The 12,851-nt window shown below is 39.5% G+C and overlaps 1 protein-coding gene across 1 annotated transcript in view; it reads right to left on the bottom strand.

Annotated features, from left to right (window-relative positions):
* Nucleotides 1–301: 301 nt before the first annotated feature.
* klhdc8b (kelch domain containing 8B) overlaps nucleotides 302–12,851 on the bottom strand; it is a 202,704-nt gene continuing 190,154 nt past the window's right edge. Inside the window, exon 6 of the mRNA XM_042492578.2 lies at nucleotides 302–11,934. Within this exon, the coding sequence (XP_042348512.1) occupies nucleotides 11,738–11,934 (197 nt within the window). The 3' untranslated portion in view covers nucleotides 302–11,737. The remainder of the gene's footprint in view (nucleotides 11,935–12,851) is intronic.

Here is a 12,851-nt window from a genome sequence, read left to right as displayed (position 1 = left end):
TACCACTGTGAGAAAAGAAGTGCTTTTTATAATTTTTTTCTCTCTCTATAGGAGCAGCCCATCAGGCACTGCATTTGAAGTGGGTTTTGATGTCAGCTTCATCTATTATGGATTGGGGGTGACATTTTTCTGATAGCAGCCCCCGATACACCTCTTAAGAGACGGGCATGGAAATAGGCGCATGAAACGAGACTGCAATAAGCGCTTTCATGTCATTATTTCTATTCATTTTCTTCTCAACTTTTCCCCCGCGAGAAGGTGTTGGGGTCAGATGGGGGAAAAAAAGACAACACAGGACATATGAAATCAGACAGCAAGTCAAAATAGTTTATTGTAGAACAGGATTCATAGTCGAGGCACTACCTCACATTTAGTATAGGCACTGAACTACTGCACTGGAGTCACAGCCACGACTCGGTCTGAAAACCAAAGCCTGCCAGCCACGTTGATGCCTGCTGCAGCTACATGTACATGTCATCACCCTGACTCACCCCCGGCCAAATCAAGACTTTATAACACTAATGCTAAATTAAGTGATCTGAAGTCAGTCTATATGTACCAGAGCATGGAATCTGAATAAATGCTGTTAAACTCTTTTTGTAATTCCTTCATGGTGGTAAATTACATTATTATTGTTATTAAAAAGGGGTGAGAGTAATAAATTACATTTACTCTCATTCCTGTAATAATGGTTCTTTTTTTTAAATATTTTTAAAAAAACCTTTTAAACGACTAGTATTTAAGTTTTTTTTATACTTTTCAAAGTACTTTTTAAAATCTTGCACTTCACTACATTTACAGTCACATTTATTAAAAAGTAAGAACAACTGTTGCGTGAAAAAATCCTGATAAACCATGTAAGAAATGGTCAGAAGAAAGGCGCCCAATCAGCAGCATCAGCAGAGGAAAAGCTGCTGGTGTGTCTGTGTCGCAGGTAAGCTCTATGAACCTAGAAGCAACACTATTCATTTTCAGCTGGCGCTCTAAAAATGAAACTTGTTCTACATGTAAATTTTCACTGTTTGAGTGTCAGGGGGAGGCAGGGATACGGTCGCACCACAGCTGGGCCAGGCAGTTAGTGAGCATTTCAAAGAATGCAATAACTTTAAAGGAGCTGTGTGTCGGATTTAGTGACACCTAGCGGTGAAGTTGCCAATTTGCCTCAAACTGAATACCGTGCCATTTACCCCTCCCTTCTCAAGCCTGTACAGAACCAGGCTGTTCTTATTCACTGCTTTTACGCATATCTACAAAAAGTAATGCACAACGCTTACATAAAATGTAACATACGTAATCCTGAATGAGCAGTTTATGTATATATATATATATATGGAACTAGGAAGTTTGCAGTTTTGTGACTAAAGCTAACAAGAGTAAAATTGTTTGGTAAAGAACAGAAATCAGAGTAAGGAGGAAGGTTCTGTTTGTGGATGGGTCACACTAACACAGGGCAGACCGGTGCTTAGGACCATGTGAAACCAATAGAACTTTGAGATAATTTAACGTATACCGTCAACACATTTCTTTTCCTAAACCTGACCTATGTAACTTTATTTATCTAAGTTATCACTGAGTACATAACATGAGGGTGCCATTCTTATCTTACTAATTTGTAAGACAACAAACGAACTGTCGTATAATGGTGCGTTGAGGGAAACTACAGCGGCCTTAAGGTATTGTAAAAACATGAAAGGCATTCTCTTGAGCCAGTGCTTGCTTTGTCCATACCAGGCCACTGTAGAAACATGACTGTGCATCATCATATTTTATTCCCTTTCTGCCTAAAGTTCCCCTAAAATCCTTCACACTGCTCCTTTAAGGATTGCATCATTATGGGTTATAGTTAAGGTTAGCAATATCTAGCCTACCTTGATTAATCACTGATTTACCCATCCCGTATTGTGACCAAAATCAAAAGCGACCACATGTTGCGAGATCAACAGGTGGGTGCTGGGTCTGGCAAACAAACACATGTTGGATCCTCCAGCACTGACTTCTGCGTATACTTTGAAACTTTAAGTAGCACATTCTGCAAGGAACGCACAAACTTTTTTGCGTTTTTTGATGATCTCTGTCTCCGTTGAAACTGCTGAGCCTTTTTCAGTTTAAGGTGTGAGACAACAAGTTTGAGAGAACTACATTATGCATTACGAATCAGTGTGCAGAGAAGTTGAACCTAAAGCAGACTGTTGAGGATTTTTCGGTTCGCAAGACTTGCAGAATGACATTCAGACAGGGGAGTTCAACAGCAAATGAATCAATGGCTGCAACTCACAATCCAAAGGAGAATATGTGCAATTATCTGTTTTTTTCTTCTTCTTAATTCTAGTATTACTGTACAGACGCAGGAGTTTTGTTATATTTTATAATTAGCTGTTGTCGCAGCCTCGTTCTGAATAGTTCTATCATACAACGCCATCATCAGCATATACCCACACTTGATAAACTTAACATTAACCCTTTTTATCATTTTGAAAAACCCATTGATTGGTTCACTGGTGTAATAATGTGACTGGCAAGCTTTGGTTAGGGGAGGCAGCCTTTCCATGTGACCATTACAACATCCAAACACATCCTTCAGCTAACTCAGTACCTTCTTAGCGCAGCTTGATACATTTCTCTTTCTCTTTTGCATGTGTCATTTCTACCAACAGTTCAAGAACACACTGCAATTTTACATTAATCAATTACAATAACCACAACAAATACTGTTTTAATTACTATTATTATTATAATGAGAATTATAATAACAAAAGTAATACTGGCATATCCCCTCTTGTTTCACTTTCGTTGTGTGTGAATGAAAAGGAAACACTCATCCTCGTGTAAACAGGCAGCAGCCTAATCTTGTTCTTTCTTAGAAGGGTTATCAAATAGCATTGTAATAACTTTGTACATCTATGGCGAAGAATAAGTACTTCCTGTTAGCATGATCTATGCCATATTCGACAATTCCCAACTAAGAGTCCCCAAGAAATTAAAAAATACATGTTCCTAATTTTAATTTTGCGCCCTGGTGTTGATCATTTATTACTTGTTATCCATCAAATATGTGTCAAAAATTGTGAAGTTTTGAAAACATTCACTCCCTTCCAGTTGTCATGAATATTAATTAGCAATTGACACCCAAACATACTTATTTCTGCTGTTAAGTTGGACATTTTAACATGGGAATTTACTCTGTTTTGGAGCCAGCCCCATGTGGTCATCTGATGAACTGCAGTTATTGGCACTTTAGCATTGGCTTCATTTTTTAGCCCTGGAGGTTGCTGCTTGGTTTTGATGGAAAATACTAAGCAAAAAATGCTCTGACTTTAGTTTCATGGGGACTCAAATAATAGCTCTTAGTAGACCCTCCCTATCTGGTAATTACTCACATTTTTCACTCTCCATGCCCCCAGTTTGTAACACACGCTTTAGAATAAAAATGTTACATCTCAACCCTAAGCCAAAATTTTCTCCAGACTGTAAAAAGCACCATCCTATGCCACAGAGGATGTTATACAACATTTGCAGACCTCATGAGAAGTAAACTGATCTTCATGTGTAAACTTCGTGGAGTGACCCTTTAAATGTTAAGAAATTAGTGTTCTACCAATATTGCTGTAAAACAACTAAAACAGAAGTTTATTTGTCTCGGTGAACATGAAAAAAACCTGTAAAACTGTAAGTATATGTTGTATTCTATTGTTAGTTGTACTTATACTATATTGTTTGAATATGTTCTCGATAAAACTGGGTTTAAATTGGACTCTGGTCATTGTTAGTGTCACATGAGGGTGAAGTCAGTGCTGTATGGGCTTGATCTACTGTAAGTGCATAGTTTGAAGTGGCAGCAGTTAGTGTGTGTGGGTGAATCTGTTTTACTGAAAAGGGGTTAGACATGTGTTTCTACAACCAAATGTTAACACAGTCAATATAGGGGTAAAAATACAAAAGCATCATAACATAAATAAGGATATATTTAACTTTGTAGTGTTTCACACACACTGCCTTACACCTCCCCACACACGCCATCTGAGTAAGCCGAGTCCGCCGCTCCTTATGTTTCACTTTCTATCTTTCTCATTACCTTTCAGCACATTTCATTAAGTTCAGTTAATCTCCCAAATCACATTTGCACACACAGAGCACATGGCAATACTGATCCACTGAGACCACAAAGCAGTTTACCAGGTTTCTATCATGTCAATCACTGTAGGGAAACAGCACAGTACAGCAGGAGAGATTAGAACAGGGGGAGGGGGTCTGGGTTTGTGTTTCCCAAAATGTCTGTACAAACTAGTTTCACTTAAACACTCATCAGTCAAAATGACAGACAGCTTTGGAGGCCGGTGATTCTCAAGCTGTGTGGGCTTTGAAATAATGATTATTTGATCACCTTGGTTTAATCACAGAATTTATTCAGTGATATTAGTTATTTGTTATTAGATAGTTATTTATATTCAGTTTTGAAATTTTCTGATGACCATTTAGGTCTTAAAACCCAGAAGGTTATGAATCACTCAACATATTAAAATATGAATAAAGCATTTTGCTCCAAATATATCTCTGTTCTTTTCTCATACTAAATAAAACCTTTTGTAGCTATTTCTATTGAAAAACCATATATCAGATAGTGATATTACATATATCTTCATTTTCAGTATTATACAAACTCTGCTTTTATTCATCTCATCTGACCAAAATAAACAGATTTCTGTATATATCTCTATTTTAAAAAAATATTTGCAGCAACATCCACCCAAGCGAAGCTTTGCAGGAACAGATAACTAGCGACAAACACTTTGGGGAACCCAGCTCAGATTTACACCACGACACATCTGTCACCTCACAACCTCAGTCCACAACACAAACAAGTGGAGGGCAAAATAATGAACCAACATGAACAAATAACAGAAAACAAACAATCATATCTAATCCTGGTTGCCCAGTCATTAATAATCAAGGGGATGTTTGATATTTTTTCAACTACAGGCCCAAAAAGGAAACATAAAACAAATGCGTATGCTAATGTAAGAGTAACACATTTATGCTACCTGCGGGTGTTAACACTGGTCCCTGTTGCCCGGGAAACTGTGCTCAAGTTGCCCGCACAAAAAAAAAGAAAGAAAAGAAAACTGGTGAGGCTTTTCATTATCAAACACGAAACACAGTTCTGCATTGGATTCATAAAACTGAAAACAGTGTAAATTTGGCATCTTCCGCCCCCATCTTTGCACTGTGCTGAATGCACCCCCGCTGTTTTGTCAGAACCTGAGTCTGTGGGCCTTATTTTTGTGAATTAAGGCACAGAGTGTGCCGTGCACAGTGTGCCTACACTAAAACAGGGCCCTGAATGTATCTTGGACAAAAGGGTATGTACTGTATCTACAGATGTTTGAGAGGTAATGATACACAAGGCAACTTTTTGTGGCAAGTCATGTCTGTTTGCTCCAGATAATAAGAATATGCGTGTACTTACTTGCGCATTTGTTGCCAGTCAACATTGCTCTCCACTTTGGGGTATTAGAAACCTGTGTAATAATTTTAGGGCACTTATTGCTTGTAAAATTGCCCTGTGCCTCAGGTTCTGCAGATTTTTCAGTTTGAAAAATGTCACCTAGAAACTCATGCTAATTAAAACCATATTAATGCTGTTGTCATGGAAAGCAGGTCCACAATACATTTTGGCTTTCAACTCATCCTGTAAGAACACATTTACATACACATTTACATATGCTTGTGCATCATCCACTCATGGCCTGCTAAAAAAGTACAGCATGTAATTAGTTGCTACCTGTACTGAAGCATCCTGCTCTTTTGTTCTGTGTTTCCCAACCCCTGCTGTCAAAAGCTGCAGAGGAATTTCACTCCAATGAGTAAATAGCTTGACACGCACGTCACATCAGGAGCCAGAAAAACAGATTTATGGAGCATCTTTTCTATTGAAAGACAAATTTGAGATTTATGAGGCATCTTTGCTAAAAAAACAATCTGACACTGACAGGGTCAGAGAGGGAGTGGAAGAGAAAAGTTAAAAACAAACGAACTAGACAACTAAAAGAGAGAGCTAGCTCTGGCAAAGTCCCAGAATTCCCCAGGGACTGCTGTGTGCCATGTAAAGTGTATCGAAAAGCAGGAGAGCCCAAATACTGCAAAGGAGACATTGTGCATCCTCCAGACAGCTCACACAATAATAGATGGTAAGCATGGCTTGGTGTCAAGAATTTTCAAACACACACACACACACACACACACACACACACACACACACACGCACTCACACACAAGCACTACAACAATCGTGCTGACACGCGCCCACACACAGTCACATATCACACAAACGACGTACAGTATAATCATGAATGTAGACCTGATAGCATAGCCACACATCTAATATGATAATATGTCAGATGTTTTTAGCTTGTTGTACAATAAGTGACATAAAAGCAATTCATGTAGCTCTAAAGCTACACTGATAAATACTTTTTTCAACAACAGATTTCTATGTTGGACTCCGGCCTGCTTCTCAAAACTAGGGGCAGGTCAACTGACATCTACTGTGTGTAATAAACATAATAAAAATGAATAAGTACCCTATACAACCCCACTTCAAAAAATCACAACTCAAGGTGCTGATATGTTGCATTTACAGTTGATTCTGCTGCCCCCAAGCAGTAGACAAAAAGAAATCTGCTAATCCAGTTTTAAAACCCAGTATGGCAAGTTTAGCCTTGTTTCCAACTGTCTCTACTGGCCAATCCAGATAATGACACACAAACAATTTCCTCTGTAGCCTTGTAAAAGAGGCATCTGTAAAATACCACAAACAGCACTCAAGGCCAATTATCACTGTCGCTTTAGGTGTGTTTGCTCTGTGAGAACGATACATGCAAGTACTTTTATTTGGCTGTTTTGCCAAACCTTATCCACTTTTTGAAATACATCAGTGACAAATATACAAATGCCATTTTCCTCTCCACACCCACTCAACCTGCAGTTAATTCAAACAGGCTGATCAGTGTTGGATGAAGTACAGGGCCACAGCCCCCAACCACAAGAGCTGTTTACAGACAAAATGATCTCTGCGTTTACTCCAAACTTTTGTGATTATTGCCAGAGAGAACTGTGTGAGTCGTCGGCTATTTGAGAAAGGCTGACAGCAAAGTGACCAAATTGCATATTCCTTGTTAACCTGCCACTCCCCTCTACATCCCCTAGTAGCATAGAGACTGCAGGCGCAGAGGGGGTTGAATATGTTGGTCTAGTCCGTCTAATTCATTGATCCTGTATCTGCCTAAGGATTTTGCAAGTTAAGATCGCTAAAAATTAAGAAATCGCCAACTAGGTGTCAGTGAGTGACTGCACTAAGGCTTGCATGTCTGTGCTTGGGTCTGCATACAAGCCAGAGTGTGTGTGTGTATATGTGTGTGTGTGTGTGTGTGTGTGTGTGTGTGTGTGTGTGTGTGTGTGTGTTTGTGTGTGAGCACGTGCGCATATGTGAGTGGCTTATACCTTACACACTCAATTAGATTCACACAATGCAGCACCAGAAATAACCAACTGTCAGCTGGCATCTCATCTGAGCTCCTGCAGCTTCAGTGCTGCACAGCAATAGATGTCTGACTCTGTTAACAAGATGTGCCAGGATGAAGACCAAAAACATATATGAAGAGGGGCATGACAGGAAAATGATGTGTGTATTTGTGTGTGCAAAAAAACAATGTCTCTATAAATACATGTGAGTCTTTTTAAATAGAGTTTCCTGTGTTAGGTGACAATATGGTGCAATTCTACTTCTCATGGACCTGTAACATATGATACTTAAAAGAGTTTGGATGTACCAGATAAATGTCTTTAAATAATGCACAGTGCAATGAGGCTGCAAGCCTTTATCTCAACTTTTGGTGTGTTAGAGTGGTAAAATAGACCATCGTCTGTAAATTGTTGAATTATATCTGTTTATCAAATCTGGCTTTCATTTTTTTATTTCCAATCTCAAGGCCCAGACACACCAAATAGACAGTGGCGAAAGCTTACTGTTGAGTTGCTTCATGTCACCTGTGTCTGCCAAAAACTAGACTACAGAGACTACAGCCGACTGCCAACCACATGTACAGTCTGTGCCTGTGCAGATGAAATAACTCTCCTTATCTGCAGGTGGCGGTAGTCTGTATTCAACATTCTAAAGGAAAACTGGAGGATTGAAAGAATGGAATCAGGATGCTAGCCACTTTGCTCATTAACAATACAACACAATAAAAACAAATTATATTTGCCATGCACAAGTATAAAAAGACAAAAAAATTTGAACTGTTGCTTCCAAAGAGCTTAATGGCTAGAAAATTAACTTTACTTCATACAAAAAGTTTGTTTTGATCCAGTGCCCTCTTTACTCTTGCCACTTGTTTGCTTTCATATCTTGCGTTTCTCTTCTCATGCATGGAGCTGAACTGCCAATCAGATGTCATCCATGAAGCCAACACAAACATGCTAAATCAGCCAATGTGTGCCAACGGTGCAGGGCTCACTACAAAACCCAGGGTGACAGGTGCTCAACAGCAGCCTGACACTGACCAACCACCGACATTTAACTTGGTGTGTCAGGGCCTTCAGGCCTTCTGATACATTGATCATCTTGTAGCACACCCTACCCTTCGTCACCAAGTCAACAAATTAAAACAAACAAATTGAATTAAAATAAACTTAAAATCATGGAAAACATCATTGCTTGTGTTCTCCAGGCAGCCTGAAGGAACCGGACAAATGCTAGCGGTATGGCAGGATAAGAAGGACTGACAAAGGCTGCTTGCCACACAGTTGCTGTCACACGCATGCACACGCATGCACACACACACGCACACACACGCGCACACACACACACACACACACACACACACACACACACACACACACACACACACACACACACACACACACACACACGTACACAAGCAGACACACACTGTACTGGATAATTCCTTTGTTTCCTGCCAGACCTTGTCTGCTGTCCACAAGTCACTGAATCTGTCACAAAACATTCTGCACTGCAGCTCCTTCCGTCATCTTTCATCCCCAACTCTTGTACACAAAGCCTTACTTAAACCCAAACAAATAAAATCTCCAGCTATATTTGGAATATCAGTTGCTCACCAACTGTATGACTGAGAGGTGCCTTTGAAAAGTTTATAGTAGCTGTAGCTGACTTGGCTTCACATCAATTATAGTGGATTCCAATGTAACCCAGAGTCAAAGCAAAAATATCGTGTCAACACATTTGAGAAAACCTCTCAAAGCACTCCCAGCGTAATTCTTTGCCATTTATCTGTGCTCAGTGTGTTGCACATTGAGTTTCTGTCATGAGCCATGTTTAACCATGTTGGGCAGCAGGTACTTAGCAATGCTTACAGTAATTTGTTAGTTTTTTCAGTAAGGGATTACAATTAATCTATTACTCTTTCTTTCTTTGACAATTTGGAGTTTGGCTTGTTCACTGATTTGCCAGGAGTTTGATAGAGATCTGACATTATTTTATTCTCATGCACTCAGTGGACAAATTTCTGTGTTACTTATTAAGTTGGTATGAGCACTGGAAGTGTTGGGGTAGAATGCCCATTGTTTCAACAGCTCTTTATTCTGAAGTTTCAATAGTCTGAAAAATGTCCCATTGGACTTTAGGTCCATTCATCCAACAGCCTGGTATCCCATAACAAAGAGTTTCTCTGAGGCACATGGCTAATTTTTATGCATTACAACTGTTCTAGTACAGCAAAGGCCTCCTCCACTCTACTTTGCCTCTGATTGGCTGAGACTGGTTAAGATCACGGTAAGAATACCAAGGTAAGCCAATCAGAGGCAGAGTAGGGTGGGCCATGAGGTCCAATTATGTCATTCTGCATTGAATTAGCCATTTTCCTCTGTTTGGGAGAGTGTGTAGCCTATTTTCAGGGAAACAGCCCTTCGTAGCAATGAAGGTTTGTTTCAGAATACCAGGGTGTTGGAAAAAGGTCTTTTCCGTCAGCTGGGACATTTTTAACACTGTTGGGGCTTCAGAATTATGAGCTGTCAGTAATTTGGATGGCACCCATGCTGGAAAGCTTAAAACTTTTAGAAAACAGCAAACATTTTGTTTCATGTATTGAATGGGACCACCACTTGGAAATATCTGGGTATGATTTATCCTCGTACTCGTACTTCCTAAACATGCATTTTTGCTAAAATCTTATTGTTTAAAACTGAACTGAAAGTGAAACTTATCTATGCCCTCCACAAAGTCAGATTCCAACAATAAGATTTTTTCACAAAAATGCATGTGTTGTGTGAAGTGCTCAACATAAAACTGGCTCAATAAGGCTTGGTCAATACTGCACAAGTTGTGCAAAAGTTTTTAAATGGACATATTGATAAACATGGTCCGCAGTCGATCAATAAGGCAATATGTTTGCCGTTTTCCGTGGAGGCGTGTGAGAAAAATCTAAGTTTTCTTCACATATTCAAGGTGACACAACATGACTCACCGATTAACGGTCATTGTGTGGGTCAAGTATTTCTTTAAAAATGATCTTCCTTGCTATAATCTAGAGTAACAAAATTGCTTCAAAATGTTGCCCAGGTATCATCACCTCAGACTTCTATTCCAATTGTATCCATCATCTGGCTGACATCAGCTTGAGGTAAAGAATACAAAATATGTCTATCAATCACAAAACTCCAGGGAAATGAAATATGTAAGGACACTGATGCTGAGATGATAATTTATCTCTCGGGATGCTTCAGTGCAGCACGTATGAGTAACTCTGCATTCACTCCACGAGCAACTTCATCTTTGTGCTACAGTGTGTAGGACCATTTAAGCCTTGGTAATTCATTGGGATTGATTACTGTGGTGATAATATTGTAGCAGTGGTGGATAGATGAGTGGCAAAGCAAGGTGCCAACAAGTTCAACCACAGTCAGTTTTTCTGAAAAGACTAACAGGAAACAGAGTGACTGTGGTCAACATCAGCCAACGCTTCACTGGTTGCAGAAAATGAATGGGCCTCTGATTAGCAGTTGCTTGAGTTGCTTGCGGTGTGAACGCATGTTAGGGACCATTGTTGTTTACACTGTGTTAGCGGTTGCTAGCAGCGCAAACTCTCACATATAAACAAACACTGCAACAAAAAAGGTAAAAACCATAACAGACATTCACATTCCCAGAAAGTCACTGTCTAAAACTCATCTGTTGTTTCTAGTTTGAGTCATAGAAAAGTGTCCGAGCTCACTGTCGCAGCAGCAGTGGAGAGCGACGCTGCTGCAAAGAAAAGATACAGATATGGCCCTATCTTCCTTTAATATCCAGAAAAGTACCCTGCTTTTATTCTGAAAAATGCTCAACAGTTCAAAGGCGTGTTGTTTCTTCAGACACTATGTGTGTGTGTCTGTTTTTTGCTCATTTTTTTCTTCCTCTGATTTGCCCAGCGTAGAAAAGCTGTTAGTTTTCCGTCCTTGCCAGTCACAGCAGGCGGCTTGAACGCCCTTCATTTTGTATTCATCCAAACTGTCTCTGCAGTTGAAAATGCTTGTTGAATGTCAAAAACTGTTTCTTACATCCCATTGTACAAGAGGAATCCATCAGTTGGACACAAAGGTAGAAAAAGTATCTAAGTGTGATCTGTGGATCCAATTCATGTGTCCTGTGTTTATGCACACACATGAATAAATCATCAATGCCGGTTTGCACCCCCTAGTGTGTGTGATAGCGTGTGTGCATGTCTCACACTGTTTCCGGTAAGCAGAGGGCTTCCACAGCGTTACTGGGTCCCTGGGCAACTCCGCCAATCACAAAGAGCATGCTGCTTGTCTGCAGGAGGGATGAGGAGCAGCGTGCAGTTGGCATAGGCGCCACATACTCCCAGCGCCGCTTCACCGGGTTGTAGCTCTCCACCGTACCCAATGGTGATGGTTCATTACCTGCCAAATGGAAAGTAACATGTAAGGATGACAGCAGTTATGATTAAAATGCAACAATAGCAAAGTTTTTAATTAAGTTTGGAAAACAATTGGAAATATCAAACAACTATCTTCTACTACTTCTGGGGCTAACCATGGAAGCAAATAATGAGTCATAGAGATCTGAACTGTGAAATTGTGAGATCATTCAATAAAATGTAAATGTTGATAGTGAAATACTGTTAAGTATAAAGCTGAAATATTTTAGTGACTTTATTTTACTGTGAAACCATCAGGTTTAACTGTTTATTCACATCATCCATTCTAGGGTTTCCCAGGTTTTACATGTTGAACTTGACAAAGCGAGTTTTGACTTTGACTTAATTTTTAGATCTGAATTGAGCTCATTCATTTGATTACAGTTTTGATTTAGGGGTATATGAATTCTGTATCTGTATATGGCAGCCAGCTGGTAACAAATGATCTCAAATTACAGTTAAACCAGAATTTAAAATATGTTTTGTAAAAACATTTCAAGCAGAAAAAAATTCAGTGCAGTCACAGAATCTTGGTTTGTATTTGATCAGCATTGATTAGTCTTATTGGGTTTTTTTTTAAAACATTTTCCAGCCTCCATTTTACAGTATAGGAGACAGTATGGTTCCCACTTCCTGTTCAATACCTCATAACAGTGTACTAAAATATGTTACTGGAGAGACTTTGAGAGGTAAATAGGCAGTGAATTAACAGAATCTTGATTCATATCTGATCAGCCCTCCCTAGTTTTACAGTTTGATCTGAGTTTGAGAGAGAGAGAGAGAGAGAGGGATTTTCTCTCTTGATCCGCTTCTGTTCTTTGTGTCAACGGTGGTGGGCATACGAAAATGCGGAAGTACAAGCATTCTGTAACACAAGCAACAGCCCTTAAGCCATTGCAA

This window comes from Plectropomus leopardus, chromosome 9, assembly GCF_026936395.1.
Source record: "Plectropomus leopardus strain MGB_pleo_1.0 chromosome 9, ASM2693639v1, whole genome shotgun sequence".
Classification (NCBI taxonomy): Eukaryota; Metazoa; Chordata; class Actinopteri; order Perciformes; family Serranidae; genus Plectropomus; species Plectropomus leopardus.
The sequence above is the reverse complement of the archived record's forward strand: the minus strand, read 5'-3'. Positions and strand labels throughout refer to the sequence as shown.